This window comes from Trachemys scripta, chromosome 2 (genome assembly GCF_013100865.1).
Source record: "Trachemys scripta elegans isolate TJP31775 chromosome 2, CAS_Tse_1.0, whole genome shotgun sequence".
NCBI classification, from domain to species: domain Eukaryota; kingdom Metazoa; phylum Chordata; order Testudines; family Emydidae; genus Trachemys; species Trachemys scripta.
This window is the reverse complement of record NC_048299.1, coordinates 275915204-275935383: the sequence shown is the minus strand read 5'-3', so window position 1 is coordinate 275935383 and position 20180 is coordinate 275915204. Positions and strand designations below refer to the sequence as shown.

General features: G+C 42.9%; 1 protein-coding gene across 7 annotated transcripts in view; it reads left to right on the top strand.

Annotated features, from left to right (window-relative positions):
- TSNARE1 (t-SNARE domain containing 1) overlaps positions 1-20180 on the top strand; it is a 609011-nt gene that overhangs the window by 195476 nt on the left and 393355 nt on the right. For all 7 annotated transcript variants that reach the window (XM_034763709.1, XM_034763708.1, XM_034763705.1 and 4 more), the window contains one exon: positions 12339-12408. In XM_034763709.1, coding sequence (XP_034619600.1) covers positions 12339-12408 — 70 coding nt within the window. The remainder of the gene's footprint in view (positions 1-12338; positions 12409-20180) is intronic.

Genomic DNA, 20180 nt, shown 5'->3' with positions numbered 1-20180 from the left:
TGCTTTTGGGCCCTTAATAGTGTCCCTTTGAAAAACTGCCAACTCTCCTCAGTTGTTTTTCCCCTCAGTCTTGATTCCCATGGGACCTTACCCATCAGCTCTCTGAGCTTCCCAAAATCTGCCTTCCTGAAATCCATTGTCTCTATTTTGCTGTTCTCCCTTCTACCCTTCCTTAGAATTGCAAACTCTATGATTTCATGATCACTTTCACCCAGGCTGCCTTCTACTTCCACATTCTCAACGAGTTCCTCCCTATTTGTTAAAATCAAGTCTAGAACAGCTTCCCCCCTAGTAGCTTTTTCAACCTTCTGAAATAAAAAGTTGTCTCCAATGCAGTCCAAGAATTTGTTGGATAGTCTGTGCCCCGCTGTGTTATTTTCCCAACATATATCCGGATAGTTGAAGTCCCCCATCACCACCAAATCTTGGGCTTTGGATGATTTTGTTAGTTGCTTGAAAAAAGCCTCATCCACCTCTTCCACCTGGTTAGGTGGCCTGTAGTAGACTCCTAGCATGACATCTCCCTTGTTTTTTGCCCCTTTAAGCCTAACCCAGAGACTCTCAACACTTCCGTCTCCTATGTCCATCTCTACCTCAGTCCAAGTGTGTACATTTTTAATATATAAGGCAACACCTCCTCCCTTTTTCCCCTGTCTATCCTTCCTGAGCAAGCTGTACCCATCCACACCAACATTCCAATCATGTGTATTATCCCACCAAGTTTCAGTGATGCCAACAATGTCATAGTTGTATTTATGTATTAGCACTTCCAGTTCTTCCTGCTTATTCCCCATACTTCTCGCATTTGTATATAGGCATCTAAGATACTGGTTTGATCTTTCCTCCCAGTTTTGTCCTGACTCTCCTTTCTCTCTGCCAATATAGCCCACACTCCCTCTCGTTTCCGACCCATCTCCCCGGTCTCCATGTTCCCCACTTACCTGTGGGCTTTGCTCACCTGTCCCCGTCGAACCTAGTTTAAAGCCCTCCTCACTAGGTTAGCCAGTCTGTGTCCGAAGAGGGTCTTTCCTCTCCTCGAAAGGTGAACGCCATCTCTGCCTAGCAGTCCTTCCTCGAATAGCATTCCGTGGTCTAGGAAGCCAAAGCCCTCCTGGCGACACCATCTTCGCAGCCAGGCATTCACCTCCATGATGCATCTGTCTCTGCCCGGGCCCCTACCTTTGACAGGAAGAATTGAAGAGAATACCACCTGCGCTCCAAACTCCTTCACCCGTACTCCCAGAGCCCTGTAGTCACTCTTGATCCGCTCAGTGTCACACCGCGCAGTATCATTTGTGCCCACATGGATGAGTAGCATGGGGTAGTAGTCAGAGGGCTGGATAATCCTCGACAATGCCTCCGTAACGTCTCGGATACGGGCCCCCGGCAGGCAGCATACCTCCCGAGATGAGATGTCAGGGCGACAGATGGGCGCCTCCGTCCCCCTCAGCAGAGAGTCTCCGACCACCACTACCCTACGTTTCCTATTCGCAGTGGTGGCAGCAGACTCTCCAGCCTTAGGGGTACGAGGCTTCTCCTCCTTTACTGTAGGGAGTGATTCCTTCTTTCCTGTGTCAAGAAGAGCATAACGGTTACCTATAACCACGGCAGGAGGGTTCGGAGCAAGGGTGGAGCACTGCCTGCTGCCAGAAGTAACCAGCTGCCAGTGTCCACCCTGAGCCATCTCCTCCTCCACCAGTGGTGTATCAGCAGTCCTGTGTACTGGGACAGCTACCTCAGCTGTCTCCACATGGACACTGTCGAGGAATTGCTCATGGATACGGATGCTCCTCAACCTAGCCACCTCCTCCTGTAGCTCTCCCACCTGCTGCCTGAGAGATTCCACCAGCAGGCATCTCTCACATTGGATGGTCCCCCCAGCCTGGATATCAGTAAGTGGAAATTGCAAGTTACAGTCTTTGCAAAACCACACCAGGATCTGGGTAGAGGCATCCATGCTTAGGCACTCTGTCTGGCTACAGGCACAGGTGGAGGAGACAGCAGCAGTGCTGGCACAGGTGTTGCGGGTCTTCCTAACCATCGTAAGCCTCCCTCTGTCAAACTCCCGTCTGCAGCCCCATAGATTCAAGTGGAAGTCCCTGGACTTATGGAAGTCCCTGCTATAGAACGGAAATTTCAGCAATTTCACTTCGGCCAGGTCTACACTACAAAGTTTTATTGGCATAGTGGTGCCAGTTAGGGGTGTGAAACATAACCAGGCTGGCAATTCCCCTGTTGTAGATTCAAATATGCCAACAGAAAAGTGCTTCTATCGGCACAGCTAATGTTATATCAACGCTCAGGGGCCCTGCCAGTATAGGTGTACCAATATAGTGATAGCAGGAAAGCATTTGTAGTGTAGACAAAGCATTTGTGATATGTGTGGGCGGGGGAGGAATCATGCACTTAGGAAGTTGAATGGCAATAAGAAAGAATGGTTTCACTGCTAACCTTTGAGATGCTTTGTGGTGGCAATGGGACTCTTGCTGCTTTAGAGGAGATACTTCCAGGAAAAAGCCAAGTGCTGCAGAAAGGAGTGAAATTCCTCAGAAAGAGTTCTGATATCATGACCCAGCGTGGTCCTAGGGTTAGTCTTGCAGATTGAATATAGACCGCAGTTTCTGGCTGCTTATGGTCATTTAAGAATCTGTGACACTTCTCAAAAGAGATCAGGATTTATCGCAAATATCCTTGTCCGATTTCATTTTGTATGTAACTACTAAATTCTGCCTGAACTTTTAAGTATTTAGAGTACTCTTCACTTCTTGTTCTGAACTGTTGTTGTGTGACGTTGTGTTCTGTATCACAAGTGTCTGCATCTCAGTGTTGTCTGAAATGATTTCTTTATTCCGCTACTGGAATAATGATGCCAATACTTTATAAAACATGGTGTAAAACTGGAGAGGGTTCAGAAAAGAGCCTCAAGAATTGAGGACTGGAAAGATACAAAAGGCCTCTATTCATTTAGCTTATTGAGAAATTCAAGAGGTGACTCGATCACGATTTACAAATACCTATGAGGGGAGAAGATATCGGATAGTACAAGGCTCATTAATCTAGCAGACAAAAACAGAACAAGATCCAGTTATTTGGAAGTTGAAGCTAGACCAAATCAAACTTTAAAAATGAGGGTGACCAACCATTAGAACAGCTTGCTGAGAGGTATGATGGATTCGGCACCACTTGGAGTCTTTAAATCAAGATTTGATGTCTCTGTAAAATGTAGCTCTAGTTCAACTGCAAGTTATAGTCTTGCTACAGGAACTGCGAGATGAAATTCTATGGCCTGTGTTCCTCAGGAGGATGGACTGGATGATCGGAATAGTTCATTCTGGCCCTAAAATCTATGAATTTATAATGCTTTTAAAGCGCTTGGGTATCCTTTGGAATGAGGAGATATCTATAAAATAGCTTATTGATGCTGTACTGGTCACTGATGTTGTTGCACTTATTTCCGCCTTCTGTGATCCGCTGCTCTTACTGAGATTATGCACTGGCACTCCCACCACTGGGGAAGGCAGGCTGTTACAAAGATTGGTGTGACCAGCAAGGGGAAAAAGTCCCGGCATGAGATTGGTGAAACAGCAAAATTAGGTAAAATGATGCAACAAAAAGCTGGTAGGGGATCTGTGGATAAATTAGTGGCACTCAATCTATTAGACTAACGTGTAGTGTTTTCATCCATAGATTTCAAAGTGATTTACAAAGGAGGTCAGTATCACTTTACAGATGGGGAAACCAAGGCACAGAGCGGGAAAGTGACTTGGCCAAGGTTACCCAGCAGGCTAGTGACAGAGTCACGAATAGGCAGGTCTTCTTAGTGCCAGCTCTGTGTTTTATCCACAAGGCAACATTGTCTCCCTATTGCATCACTCGCTCCTGTAGAATTAGAGGATTTTGAATCATAGCTGTAGCACACGATGCAATTCATATTCTGCTAGTTTGCTGTCTCACTGCTTAGAAATTATGATGCTAGGTGTCTAAGAAATATGTAGCACTAGAGTAAACATTTGGCTTGTTTAGGTGGCCTAGGTTTTTGAAGCCATGTTTGGGCCCCTTCCCTGTGTTTTTGTGTCTGTTTTCCTCATTCCTCTTGATGTTTAGGAACTGTCCTCTTTGTGGGTAGGGAGGTTTGCCTGATAGCTATTGGGTTTTGTGCTTGTGCCAGATTGTTTTTTTAAATTCCAAGGTTATGGATGGCATTTAGCTGATTGGTGACTTTTGTAGTTACTTTTTTATAAAGGGGTTTTTGTGTTCTTTTTTTTTTTTATTGAGCAGCACTTAGCTGCCACCTGGTAAATGCCTTATAAATAAATAAAAATAAACACCACCAATAAAAGGAATTGGTTCAGCAGATCATGTCTGAAGGACTAATCACTTAAGAATGCACGGGAGGGAGCAATCCTGCACTGGCCAGTTGGGAAATCTGAATGCTCTAATAGGGCTCTTCTATTTTAGATTCCTGTTACTTGCTTATTACTGATGTCACATGCAGCGTGCATCCCATTTCTTTGATCGGAGGGGCTGAGCAAAGGATTCTGCATTGTCCCTGAGATGCTGTAAAATTTTGGTTGCCATTTTGGGACCAATTGCTTTTAACGCTTCCAAGAGAATATATGGATGTTCTGAGTCAGATCCTGAACTTACACAAATCAACGCGGTCCCTGTGACGTCAGTGGAGCTCTGCTGATTTATGCCCACTAGGGATCTGTCCCACTGTGTTTAAATATCGCATATGCTAATCAGTGGCGTAGTGGTAAAAGACTAAACTTCACATTCCCCAAATGAGGAGTGGGTAAACTCCATTTACCCACATTTACCCTCCACTACACTACTGATGCTAAAGCTAGAAATGACTTCTGGGTCACCAGCCCAAATGCTCTTGCACTGAGCAAAGAGCCTGTGACACTTTAAAAGCAACACCGCTGTATTGGGTCAAAAATTGGCCTTTCCATAGCTCTGCACCTGGTGTTGACATATTACTTGTCTCAAAGAAACGTCTTTGCTCTAAAGAGCACAATATCAAAGATCTATGCTGCTGTTACACAGAACCCATGGAATATCAGATCAGTCTGTCTTCCATAGATCTCCCTAGTTTGGCAGTGCGAAGACATTAAAGGGGTAGCCTTCACTCTGAATTGTCATGGTTTTCTCTGCGGAAGTCAAAAACATACCATCATCATGATGAGCGACTTCTTCCCTGCTTGAATTATATACATAACAGTAATCCAGTCTCATCAATTGAGTACGTTTGAGAATGCGCAGTCCGCCTTGACTCATTCTGTTATCTGACGAGTTCATTATAGCAAGTACCATACTGTGTTTTGCTGCTGCATTGAGTTCTTCTCTGAAGGTCTAATTGGCCTTGAAATATTTTTAGAAGCTGTCATGTTTCATCTTGGAAATGGGCGATATATAGATTGCACTTTAGATTGATTTGTTAAGAATGTGGATATAAAAAAACCCAGGAGGAAATTATCATGTGTGGGAGACCTCTAGAAAGGTTAAACTCTGCTGTTAGAGAAGCTAACGGACATTAGTGAAAACCCTCAATTTATCCTTTGGACCACTCTGTACATCACACAAAAAATAATTATTAGCTAAAGTGTAACGACTTTGGGGCTCTCATCATATTGCATCTCCAAGTGCTTTACGAAGCATTGAGTGAGATGCTGGCACTGAGGTGAATGTATAGACAAAGGCGGCAGCTGTTTGTGTTCTCAAATTGTCCATACACCGCTGTGGATACTAGATCCTGTTTTGTAGAGATGAGGAAGTGTTGGCCAAGATACCCAGGTGATCCTGTTACTATTGAGCACCTTTTAATTTCAACCTGGGGCAGCCCAAAGAAGATGAGTGAAGGTGGGGAGGTGACCCTGGTTTACAGCCAAATCAAAGGACAACTTGCGGGTATATAAACCCCTCGCTACACAGAAAGGGGTTAAAGAGCAGCTGTGAACTCAGGCTGCCGCACCCCACTGTTCCTGTGAAGCATGCCAGACTTGGAGGAAGAGAAACTCAGTTCTGAAGGCCCCAGCCCTAGACAATGGATAGACTTCTCATCCTCAGCTCCCAGAGCGTAGCACAACAGAGAGCCAAGGTGCCTTAGATTTCCTGCGGATCTGGAGCAGTAGTACAGAGGACTGATGGACCCTTACGGAAACTGTGGGACAGAAGGGCTGGTGCCAGTCTTTATCTCTGCTAGGATAGTTCTCTTTCCTTTGTCATATTGGGACCATGTGAGCCCCCTGAGAAGGCAGGTCAGAGTAGGAAGTAGCCCAGGGAAGAATCAAGAGATCCAGTGAGACAGACCTTACCTGCTTGCTGCAGGTCTCTGGGCTTGAACACAGGACAGAGGGAGGGAATGGGTTTCCCTACAACCTCACTGAAGAGGCTTGTATAAAGATCCCAAACTCAAGGGCCAGGAGGACTGTTGGGCCTAGACCGAGGCCGATGACCTGTCTTGGGACTATTGTTGAGTTGAACTCTGATTTACCAAAAAAGCTGTGAGACAAAATGTGACTTGGCCGGAGGGCCAAGTCACAAGACAAAGGGGACCACCACAAAATCTGAATGGCCGGTTGATGGGATTACAGAGAGAAATAACCCAAAACAATAATGCCTCACCCAGGTCCAAGACAGCACACTGGCTGGTGAGTCAATTTGTCACAGACTGCATCAGGCATCCAAATCCCCTAGGTAGTTTTGACTATCTCATCCCTAATGTGCAAGTTGGAAAAATACATGGGAGGTAAAAGGTGTGTGTATGGCAGGGGAGAGGGCAAAAAAGGGACAACTGGCTGAGACCCCACTGAGTTTCACGTCTTCACTTCTCCAATATATAACTCGTCTCTGAAATTTGGATGCATTAATTATTACAGCTGCTCCAGCCTATGCCTGGCACTTATATGGATAACTCAAGATCCCATTGACCGTGGCAACTTTAAAAGGATCATATTGCAGCATGAATCTTTGGGGATTTCTGAACTGTGTTTCAGGAACTTGGGTATGTGGAGTTTTACGAACTGTGATGACTGTGAATGTTTATTGGGCCTTTAGGAACTGGAACGTTATGGATTCAGAGCCCAGCAGACTTGTCATTAGAAGTAGCTGGTGTTGGTGGGAGATTGAATCAAAGAATGAAGTGGGGTGGATGGATGAAATTTGTAAACAAGGACCCTCTCACTTCACTATTTTGTTGATACTCTTTCTCCTCCTGTAATTAAAATCATTCTAATTAAATTAAAAGGCTTTATTGGTTGTTTGGGTTTTGGGAAACATAACAAGGACCAAGCAGACTTTGTTCTATTCTTGGGTATTTCCAGCCAGCCGGCAGGGATTTTATGGAGAATGCAACTAATATTCCCCTCTCCTTTCATGTGCAAGCTTTCTTCTTTCTCTCCATTTTGTTAGAGCTGGTCAGAATTTTTTCATAGAAAATTATGTTGAAATTGAAAATTAAAAAAATGTTGATTTTTAGTGAAAAATCAAAACTTGAAAAAAATCAACCGACGCTTTTGATTGAAAACCAAAAAAAAAGGAAATGCCACCATGGTTCCTCATGGGCGTTGTAGTTCAGGTGTCTTGTGCTCCCATTCTCCTTTATGGGCTGCTGGGCTTTGTCTGGACTACATTTTCCATGGTGCAGAACAGTCCCCCTTCTTCCTGAGCAGCCATGGTGCATAGCGAAAGTTCCATGGCCACAGCACATCATGGGACATGTAGTCTGGCTGGGGAAGCTAGCTCATTGGGAAGATGGGGGTCAGAAAACCTGGGAACTGCAACTCCCTTGAGGCACCTGGTGTGGCTTTTTGGAATTGAAACTTTTGGTAATGAACCAAAAAACCTTTTGATTTTTGGGTGTTCTGCTTTTTGATGAGTTGAAATTTTCCATAAAAAGCAGACACTTCTCATGGAAAAAAAAAATCTTTAGTCAAAAGCCCAGTTTTCCATTAAAAAGCAGTTGTGATAGAAATTTTTTTGATCATCCCCACCCCAGTATCTCAGGGTGACAATGCAGTTTGTCACACCATCCAGGTTCCTGAAATGGGTAATTCTTATTGCTTCTGTAGCAGTTTTCACTGTTAAGGTATGTTAAAAATAAATGAATTAATCCTATGAGAGAGGTAAATATTACTCCTGCCTTACTGTTAGCAAAACTAAACCACAGAATGATTAAGTATCTTGGATAAGCTCACAGATGGAGTCAGTGTCAGAACAAGGGTTAGCATTTAGGATTTCCTGGCTTCCATTTCCACAGTCAGGTGATGAGCCCATACCAGTTATCTGTTCTTTTTTCGTGACTTACGGTACTAGAGCAACCGGTGATGTATATATGTTTGTACCATTGAGAATGTCTTGAGAAAATCCAAGAGATAAATTATAATAATAGCCTGTATTTATTTAGTGTCTTTCATTGTGAAAGATCCTACAGTGCTTACATACTTGATATGTTAAATGCAAGACGGATGTTAAATGCAAGATGGAAAAATAAATACATCTACTGTTGATTCAACATTGAGGTTCAGACATCAAACATTCAAAAGGAGAATTTTTTCTTCTGGATTTAACTTAGTCACTTTTCTGTATCTTGTGTATTTTGTGGCATAGATTAAATAACATAAGTAATAAGAGCCAACTTATGTTGTTGATTTACAAGCGTCTCATTGTTAGCTTTAAAAATCTGCTGGGCTGATTTTCATAAATCTTAAGTCGTTGTGGAGTGCAAAACAAGCCAAGTTTCTAGCTGCAACCATTCCAATGGGAACATATGGAAAGGTAGCTTTGTTTGTTTGTTTTTCCCACTTGCAAAATTCGAAAGCACCTCTTTGGCTCAAAGTTTAAAAAAAAATCACTCCCTTCGGCTGAGACAAAACATGGAATTTGTGTGAGGAAGTCCTGAACAACTGAAACAGGAAGATTAGAATGGAAGCTGGAACTCAGCTTTTAAAATATAATGAAGTCATTCAGTGTCTCCCCTTCTCAGCAAGAGCCTCATGAGTTGCCTCTGGCAACTGTGGTAACTGTACCTGTAAGATCTAGAACATTCTGGGTTGGCAAAGTTCAAAAGATGTGTTCACTGGCAGCAGCTGCAGCTTGGGAGACTAAACCGCACAATGAAGTGGGGCGGGGCTTAACTTGTGAAGGAGGACCTTACCCCCTACCCCTCAGCGATAACGTGATGCGTTTTTTGTTGTTGACATGGTTGAGGCAAAGAACCAGGAAAATGAGCTTTGCTGCAGCATTTTGAATGGATATGAGTGGGGCATGATGGGATTTTTTTGAGGCCAGAAGGAGGAGGTTGCAAGAAGATGAGGCCTTGGAGGAGAGTTTAAACTGTTCTTGCTAACTGCCTTAGAGCCCACGGTGCTCATTGTGGGGGTCAGCCTGCTCTTAACTTCCAGGGCTGTACCTACTGTAATTTGCCACTGCATGGTGATCTCTGGCCTGATTGAAGCCTTTTTACAGGTCCCGATCCTGCCAGGTGCAGGATCCCCTCAATTCTCATGGGAGGTAAGGATGCTTAGCTACATGTAAGATCAGGCCCATTGCTCCAGGCCAGTCCTGCATTGGTGCCTCCAGCACCCCTCATAAACATAAGAACGTAAGAACAGCCATACTGGTTCAGACCAATGGTCCATCTAGCCCAGTATCCTGTCTTCTGACAGTGGCCAGTGCCAGGTGCTTCAACGGGAATGAACAAAACAGAATCAAGTGATCCATTCCCTATCGTCCACTCCCAGCTTCTGGCAAACAGAGGGTAGGGACCCCCAGAGCATGGTGTTGCATCCCTGACCATTTTGGCTAACAGCCATTGATGGACTTATCCTTCATGAAATTATCTAATTCTTTTTTAAAGCCAGTTATAGTTCTGGCCTTTACAGCATCTCCTGACAATTATCTCCACAGGTTGACTGTGCGTTGTGTGAGGAAGAACTTCCTTTTGTTTGTTTTAAACCTGCTGCTTATTCATTTCATTGGGTGTCTCCTGGTTCTTGTGTTATGTGATGGGATAAATAACACCTTCTTATTCACTGTCTCCACACCATTCACAATTTTATAGATATCTATTATATCCCCCCTCGATCGCCTCTTTTCCAAGCTGAACAATCCCAGTCTTTTTAAACTCTCCTCATATGCATCCGAAGAAGTGGGCTGTAGTCCACGAAAGCTTATGGTCTAATAAATTTGTTAGTCTCTAAGGTGCCACAAGTACTCCTGTTCTTTCTCCTCATATGGAAGCTGTTCCATACCCCTAATCACTTTTTATTTTCCCCCTTCTCTGTACAATTCCAATAGAGAATTGGAAAAAGTACAGAGAAGGGCAACAAAAATGATTAGTGGGAGATGGGGTGCCAGAACAGCACACAGTCTGCAAAAGGGCCTCGGCCTGCATTCCATTCTGTACGTGGGCCCTTCGTGCACACCGGAAGGGAGGGGAGCCCAGAATGTTTGTGGTGTGGCAGTTTAACTGCCATGATGGTTTTTTATGGCTTACGCCAGCTCAAGAAGAAACCACTGATGAGACAGGGGAGGGAGCTAAGCCCTGGAACGGATTCGGGCTCAGTCACAATGGTTACCTATTACACGGGGCGGGGGAGGGGGAAGGATTTTTGCCTGAATAAAAACTTCAGCATTTGGATGATTCATTGGCTTGGAGAGCGATGCCTCCTCACATTTACAGCTTGTGACCGGCCTCTAGTTTGGAACAGAATGGGATGGAATGAGACTCGGGGGAGGAGATGAGCAAGAGCATGGGTGAGTGGAAAGCAGCAATGTTGTTTCTTAGCCCCTCGGGAGTTCCATACTAAGGCAAGCCAACCGTAAACAAAACCTCGGTTAGGTAGTTACTGGGGGGTTACACCTTCTTCTGAAGCATTTGGCATTGGCCAGTGTCGGAGAAGGAGAAACTGATTTTTTGATCTGTTCTGGTATAGCAGTTCCTGTGGTCCTAACAAAGTGCAGGTTGATGAGAATTAATGCACACTGTCTAGGAGTGGGGAAAAATGAATGTCTGTAGTATAAGGATGGACAAAGCGTTACCCGTGGAGATCAGCACGCAGCTGCAGCCACCCTTGTCTCTAATGCAAGGGTGTGAGGTTTGCAGAGACTCGGGATCCCAGCAAGCAGTCATCTCTCTCTCTCAATGGAAAGCTGCTCCGATGAAGATGGACAGTTGCAGGTGGGAGCTGTAGGTTCCAGAGGCTATATCACTGTATTAAAGAGGGAGGTGGCTGCAGTCTGCTCCATTTTTACACTACCTCGGTGCCGCTCTGGGATCCACTGGACTAATCTGATGACACCATGAATGTGAGATTTACCTTTTTGTTCTTAATTATTAAAAAGAATAAAGACTCTTTAATGTGGCCGCCAATTGACTATGCAATCCGTGTGACTTTTGTGGGGTGTCTTATTTTAGGATTTCAAATCTGCATCTCGAATTCAGGATGAAAAGGACATTTACTTGGATACCAACAGTCTTTCAGGCTGTACAGTTGGGGTAGATGCTTAACAGTGGTTAGTCACACTTGGAGTTGAACTGATTGCCATATTTGGGAGACAGGGGGCCTAATTTCCCCACGGGACATAGTGACAGTGACCTTGAGGGGGTCACGGGACATAGTGTCAGTGACCTTGTTCTTCTGGAGTGTGGAGCAGAGCTCATTCAAGGTTGCCAAGATCATTTTCCTTTCCTGCTACTCTCTCACTATATCTCTTTGCTGGACTGTCTCCATTGGCTCTTCATTATGCACATAAAATTTAGATTAGCCTTGCCTTTCCATATGCCCCAGAACTCTATTCCAGCTTAACCTCTTGCATGGCCTCCTTCCTTTTAATTCATTTATAATAGACTGTTCCATCTTCTCCTTCCTCTATTACATATTTTGCTCCTTTCATACCACTCCTTATCCTTAGATCATTAATTTAAACCGAGCATTCTTCTGTACCTCCTCTGAATCTTTTTAGAAGATGTACCACAGAAAATGACCAAAGGGCACTCTTGGGCTTGTGTTGTTCAAATGTAAGGTCTATGGGGGAGAGATTTTCTTTAGTTTATCTGAGTTGGTGTAAATCTTTTTGTACAGTTATGGTCTCCACAAATAACAAATATGTATAATACACACTCAAGATGCAAAAGGATTATTCCACATTATTAATGTCCTCTGATGGAGTTAGTATTGTCTGACCTTCAGTTCTTGCTGTGCTCTGTGTTTTTATTTGTCCATAGGTTAGTTATTAGTGAACGGGTTTGAAAGAAACCCCATTTAAACATAGAAATACTTTTGTCTGAAATGTGGTGTCATTTCTTTCTCTTTTCTTTCTTTTTGTGTTGACAGTGACTTCCTTGGAAAGAACCCTTCGATCTCTTGGGACATCGAATGATACGCAAGAGCTGCGAGATGGACTGTGAGTCTATTTTGTATTGCTGGGGATCTCTGTCTCTCTCGTTCCATATCATTCCCATCTATTTTCTCTCCCCCTCCCCCGTTATAAAGCTGGACCACTTTTTGCACAACTCCTTTTTGTTACTTCACATTTATGATTAATGTTGGTAGGAAGTGTATTGATTTTACAAAACTTCCCTTGTGCTGGTTTGAGAAGGCTGGTGAGTGGATAAAGGAAAACGACTGGTTAATTATTTTTTTAATGTGAATGTGATGGCCAGAATTGGAAGCTGAAGTAGGTTTTCCTTGCCAAGTACAGTCAAGCGAAGAGGAGAGAAGAGGGGGTAATGGGAAGACATAAATTTATAGCAAAAAACAGCTTATTATGGTGTCAAAACTGGCATGGGTCAGAACACATCAAATGACACAAAATAGTATGTTACATCTCACTTCTAGCAGATTTGGATAGTCTCTCTCTCTCTCTCTCTCTCTCTAACGCTAACACACACATTTTCATTGTATACACACTAAAATGGCTTTTCTAAGTGTGGTGCAATTTGCTATTAAAATGCTTCTTTTATAATGGACAACAGACCTAGAAATCAATTCTATCCACTTTTTTATGAATGTAGCTCATGAGACGTACATCTCATGGCAGAATGTTCCTCTTATTCATAGGCGCTGACTCCATGGGTGCTCCGGGGATGGAGCACCCATGGAAAAAAAGTTGTGGGTGAGCAGCACTCACCAGCCACAGCTGTTTGACGGCACCCCCCAATCAGCTGTTGGGCAGCGCTCCCAATTAGATGATCAGGTGCCACCAAACAGCTTCTGGGTGCTGGGGGAGAGGCGTGGAGGACGGCAGAGAGCAGTGAGTGGGCGGGAGCCTCGGGGAGAGGACGGAGCAGGGTGGGAAGAGGCGGAGTGAGGGCAGGGCCTCGGGGCAGGTGGTGGAGCAGAGGCAGGAAGAGGCAGTGTGAGGGTGGGACCTCGGGGCAGAAGAAAAACTCAGCACCTATGCTCTTATTCCGGGTTACATTTTCTTCTTTTAAAGATGGAACCCAAGATTCCCACTTTCTTTCTCCCTGCTTTACCCCTCCAAGATTCTATAGTGCAGCCAACACCCTCTGGAACAGGAGGATGGGACAGAAGTAATTTTTCAAGCCTGCAGTGTCCTTGCTGATTGTTCACCACCGGGCTGCTACTTTTTGTTGATGTTTCACCCACACAGAACGTACAGGTGTGTTTGAAACATCCAGCACAAAGCAGGTGTGTTTACCTGAATGTAACTGCTGCATTTAGCAACATGGCAGGTGTGTACTTTCTAGATGTAGCTAATGCCCTAGGCTGTATGTCGGCATAGCTACCTTGCCTCCTGGATGCACTGAACAGTTCAGCACTGTAGTTGCCATTCTGAGATAGCGTTACCCTAGTGCATTAGTCATGGCAGGTGGTGTTTTACCTGAGAAATGTAGTATAGTCAGCTGTTCCTCAGGTGCTGCTCCTTGGTAATTGTTCAGAAGAGACCTCTGAGCTGTGCGTGCTACCTCTGCAGCAAACAGTTACGGTTTAATCTCTTTCCCCCTCTGAGACTGTCACACATTTCTCCTTGAGTATCCTCTAACCCAGAAAATGTTCAGGGAGCAATGAGTGGACATTTGGTAAGTTTATTACTTTTAGCATTACCGTGAAGACAACATTTGAGTAGAATTTTATTTAGATAATAAAATTGCCGCACATTCTGGTTTCATATTTTGTGTCTACATCTCTCTGATTAGAGTGAAATTAGTGTATGTGTGGGCGGGGGAGAGGGGACTTCACAATAAATAGGTTCTATTGTATTTGTGTGTGATGAAAGGCCCTGCAAGATAGGTCTCTAGATCCAGCATAGTCACTGCCAACTCTTGTCTTTTCCTGGGTCCTGTTGGCATCAGCCCAGTTGTTTCTCTGCCACAGCTGTTTGCAACACGCTTCACTGGGCATGGAGGCCTTTGCCCCGTCTTATTTTCCAAGATCTGAGTGGTGGGGTTTAAGTTCCAGAACCTCTTTGCCACCCGGAACCCCTCTTTTGAGGGGTGCAGGGTGAACCTTCTCCACACACAACAGCAGATTGCTTTGTAAGAACAAGATTATTTTAAAACAAAATAAATGGAGTTAAAAAATGGCTTGCGTAACATACCTAGATTTATAGTTGGCATAAGCTAAACCAGGCCAGACATTCTCATTGAAAGTTACGGAGGGAAAACACAGCCCTTAAGTATTCCAAAAAGCAATCTGTGTCTGACTTCAGTTCCTACCCCATCCTGTTCTGAGAGAAAGTGAATCTCAGCTGTCTTTCATGCAGTCAGAGATCTTGCCACACCCTGCGGCAGTTTTGTGTCCAGCCAGGCTTCCCATCCTAATCAAGAGCAACACCTCCACTCTGCAAACAATTTTTCTGAATTACCTTCATGTGCAATGAAGTGGGGTAAGGTAAGGGAAATGCTGCTTTCTCTCTGGGTTTGTCTAGTCAAGGCCTAAGAGATGGCCCATTGAGGATACAAAGACGTTTAATAGCTACCTTTTGAAAGATTAACAACATACCCCAGAGGTTGTATTTCAAAGACTAGCCTGCCTCAGAAGTAAAATGGTTTGTTCACTTGTTCATTGAGTAGGGCAGTTTCACCTGGCTTGATGGAGTTTTGCTAAATCTGAATCACACCCCCTCAAGCTCTTTGGCTATTAAATATTATTTTATTTACAAACATACTCATTCTGTCACAAAGGGTCACCGGTGTCCAGGGCTGGAGTGCACATAATTCAGTGGTCCTGGCAATGTGTATTCCTCCATCCCCCTCTAGTGGCAGGTCTACATAAAAGATAACAACTTTCTAATGACCGGTTTCAGAGTAGCAGCCATGTTAGTCTGTATCTTCAAAAAGAACAGGAGTACTTGTGGCACCTTAGAGACTAACAAATTTATTAGAGCATAAGCTTTCGTGGGTTGTAGCCCACAAAAGCTTATGCTCTAATAAATTTGTTAGCCTCTAAGGTGCCACAAGTACTCCTGTTCTTTTAAACTTTCTAATGCTATCAGTTGCTTTATTAACTCAAAGGTTAGAGGACTGTGCTGTGGATTTAAAGATCCCAACCCTGCTGATGATCCATGTGGGGGACAATGTGGTTCCACAGAGTTAAATATTTGGTGGTTGTTTTTTTTCCAATTTTGAAGCTTTAAAACTTTGTAAGCTTGAAAAAACGTAGTTTGAGGATGTACTTTTCTATGTTAAAAGAATGTTAAGGTTGCATCGTTAAGCACTCAAAAGGCCATAATCAAGGGTGCTTTTGTAACCTTAATTCGGTCCCCTTTTGTATATGCATTATGATGATACAATCTTTAATTACTTGATCACATGTTGTTTCTTCCACAGGACCCCTTGCCTCATTCAGTGCACAAGATGGACGTGCTCTGGGTGTAAATCAGGGTTGTGTAGTGAAGAAGGCTGTTGTAGGTAGGACCTCTGCCTCATTTGTTGCAATAGTTGGGAGGCGTGTAGTGAATGATCCAGAGGATGCAGGGAGAGAAAGGAAGGTCTCATGGTTAAGGCAGTTGAATGCTGCCCTGAAGAACTGAAATCTGTTTCTGCCTCTGCCACACAGCTTCTGTGTGAGGTTGGGCCAGTCACTTAAACCAAAATGTTCACAGCTGGCTGTGAATTGTGTGTTCCTTATTTTCTGGTTGCCCGACATTAGATGAGTGACTTTTCTGGGCCTTAGTCTCTGTTCCTCAGCTGTAAAATGGGCACAGTAATACCACCTGTTCTCACAATGGTGTTGTGAAGAGATATTGAATAATGTTTGTAAACTACCAGGAGAGCATCAGTGAAAAGCCCACGAGGAAATTAATAATTCTGTATTCAAGCACTGAGTTTGGTTGTGGTGCAGTAAATAATGCAAGGGGACCACACATTGAATGAGGGGTATCAAATGGAATATTCAGTAGTTACCCATCAAAGGAATACTGCCTATTCTGTGCATTGAATGAGGCCAAGTGTTTGGTAGAAAAAAATGGTATATGATCATGTAATTAGACTGTCATGATGCATATGCACAAGAGGGCTGAATTAAGGTTGCACAGGCAACCTTAATCCGAGCATTTCCTAACTTTTGGGTGCTTCACTTTGCAATCTTAATGTTCTTTTAACATAGTTTTTTTGAAGTTATATAAGTACAATGCTTTTGTTAAGATTTGTGTAATGGCCCTGATGTAAGTACTGAAACTAAAGTAAGCTGAAAATAAAGTCCAAAATACTTTGAGAATAATGAATTTTAGCTGAACAGCTCTGGCATGCGACAAGGGCAATGGTTCTTTTCCCAAGTGAAGGGGAAAGCAGAGCTTTTGGATTGCTTGTGGTACTCGGCTTTCAGCCATGCTGTATCCCTGCTAAGCACCTGTTCTCCCTTGGGGTGCATACTGTGCCAAAAGACATTTATGGCTCACCACACTGTTATTCAGCAGCCGTGATAGAAAGGAAAAGATCATATATCTCATTGGTTATTGAGATCGCTAAGTAACCAGCAGAACTTTTCAGGAAGGTTAATTACTTCATCAATTGTTTGCCTTCCCACTACCCCAAAAGCCAGCATCACATGCTGTGAAGAATTGCCAACATATTTTGTGGAAAAGGTTACCCAAATGTGGGATACTCTCTTCCCTGAAAAAAAACCATACAATGCTCCCAGAAAAAGAAACATCTCACTCCCAGTTTGAGGCCTACCTGCATAATGAGAAACACTTGACACACTACCAGAAATCTGAATCACCACATTCAACTCAAGCCCAGGCCCCTCATGTTTTGTTTATTAAATATCCAGAAAAAAAAAAAGTCGTCTAACTGAAAATTCTTCATGCCCCTGAATCTGGAGTAGGAATAGAGGTTATTTTATCTCTGTACTTGGCACTGGTGCCATTGCTGCTGGAGTACTGAGTCCAGTTCTGGTGTCCACAATTCAAGATGGATATTGATAAATTGGAGAAAGTGCAGAGAAGAGCCACAAGAATGATCAAAGGGTTAGAAAACATGCCTTATAGTGATAGACTCAAGGAGATCAATCTGTAAAGCTCAACAAAGAGGAGGTTAACGAGTGACTTGATTACAGTCTATAATTACCTACATGGGAAACACGTATTTTAATAATGAGTTCTCTCTAGCAGAGAAAGGTATGACATGATCCAATGGCTGGAAGTTAAAGCCAGACAAATTCAGATCTAAAATAAGATGTAAATTTTTGACAGTGAGAGTAATTAACCATTGGAACCATTTCACGGTCATGGTGGATTCTCTATCACTGATAATTTTTAGATCAAGATTGGATGTTTTTCTTGACGAGATGCTCTAGGTAGGGTGACCAGATGTCCCAATTTTATAGGGACAGTCCCGATTTTTGGGTCTTTTTCTTATATAGGCTCCTATTACCCCCTCCCCCCCATCCCCTGTCCTGATTTTTCACGTTTGCTGTCTGGTCACCCTAGCTCTAGGTATTATTTTGGGGAAGTTCTCTGGCTCGTGTTGTACAGGAAGTCAGACTACATAATCACAATGGTCCCTTCTTAGAACCTGTAAATGTATTAGTTAAAGACACTTGAGATCACTGGGGTCCCCTCTTGACGGAGATGCTTACTGACACCTTTGTAGAAGGACACATGCCATCAATTCCAAAATATTCAATGGTTTGGGCAGTACTCAGTAAGACACCACTGGACTGTATAGATCTAGCGAATTTACTCCTAGTATCCAACCTCGTTTTCTTGAACAAGCTAGTTGAAAAGGTAGGAGAAACCCATCTTCTGCTACACCTCTCCACTGTTGAGATCCTGGAGCTCTTTCTATCAGGTTTAAGGGTTGGATACAGGATGAAAATGGCACTCATTATGCAAATGGATAAACACCCTTTGCCCGGAGGATGTTTTTTTCTTATTACTAGATCTGCAGCATTTAGACTGGCTGATCCCCATATGCTCTTATTACTAGATCTGTAGTGTTCAGTACTGCTTATGCCCTATATGCTTTTATATTACCTTCAAATCATTGAAAAAAAAAAAGCCTGACTATTCTTTATATTAACTTTACATTTTATAACTTGAAGGTTTTGGCTTTAAAAATATCGTCCATTAAAATGTTTTTTATTCCTAAGAAATTCAAATTCTTTTGTTTTAAAAAGTGAAAAGTAGAAAGGTATTTTAGAGTCATAATTTCCTGGAAGAAGATTTTTAAGTAAATCAGACAGACGCTTTTAAGTGTCAGCATGTTTAATTGCGGCTAGGATTTTAATAATATTTTATAGGGGTTTGTTATTCTTCATGTATAAGCTTTAAAAAAGATTTCCATAAATATTTTGAAGTGTCATTTTGATTCCATTAATATGTTAAACCCTTCAAAGTAATACCTTCTCTGTTCAACTCAGAGCAGCTGGATTAACTTTATCTGTCCTTTATTTATCACTACTGCCATCAATTTCTGACATGAAAAATCGTATTGGTTTGACAGTAAAACAGGGTTACCAGACTGCACCATTTACATTTAACTATAATACCTTTGCCTCATTAATAAATATGTCTTATATTTATGTGACATCTCTTATCCTTTAGAATCCTAAAACACCAGAAATGTGACATCTATATGATAAATTGCAGCAGCATGTGATAAACTGCGGAACTTCAGATAAATACGTTTATCACACACCTTTGACCACTTCATCTGTCCTCTGGCCATTAATCCGCTTCTCTGAAACTTCTCTTAGCATTCCAACCCCGCCCCCCCCCAGGTGGCTTCAAACAGCTGCCATTAAAAACAAACAAAAACATCAGCCTGCCAGGGAGATTGTTATGAGGTGTTTACCCCACACTGGCAGTGAAAGGGTTCACTGAAGCCGGAACATAATTAGTGCTCCTGTTCGCACCCGGAAGCTGCGCCAGGCCCAATTTAGGATTAATTAGCTGGGGCGGAGCTCCGTGGCTGAATTAAAGATGAGAGCTGAGAGTCAGTAGTTAGAACACCGGACTGGGGATTGAGAGATCTGTATCTTGTTCCTATTTCAGCCACGGACATGCTGTGTGTCCTTGGGCCAGTTTTCTTCCAGTTGTGTTTCCTAAGATTAAAACATACCTATCCCTAGCTTCAGAAGCACTTGCAGGTTCCCAGCATAGCTAAAAATCAAGCTACGTATTTGAAGTTTAGAAACAATAGCCGTAACTTCTCCGAGTCTCATTTTTGCTCTGTGTAAAATAGAGATTATACTTGCCCACCTTTGTAAATGTACTTTGAAATCTTTTAGTGAAATGTACTATGTAGATGGATTGATTGTTATAATGTTATTCTTATGTATTTCTTCAGATTGTGTAATTTATTTAGGACCCATTCTGATCTCACCATTTCAATAATATTCAAGTCTTCTCTTCTGCTTCCATGAACAGAAAACTGATATTTTTGTTGTTTTGCTTTATTTCTTACATAGTTATAACTTGATAGCATGAAACAATATTTCAGTAGGTTAAAGAGTTCAGCAACACTTTGAAAAATGGCTTTAAAACTTGTAATCACTTCTCCATCGACCTCCTGTGCGGAAAGAGAGCAAACTGACTTTCACCATCTGTTAGCATTGCCAGCAAAGGACAATAGTTTTGTAGTCTGATGTAGAATGTCCACAGGCATAAAGCTTGGAAAATGCTGCATTATGAAATGCTAACTGGAGTGACAACCCTTTGGATTCTTAGGCACAGTTTTGTAAACATCCCTAGGTCAAAAACTCTTTAAA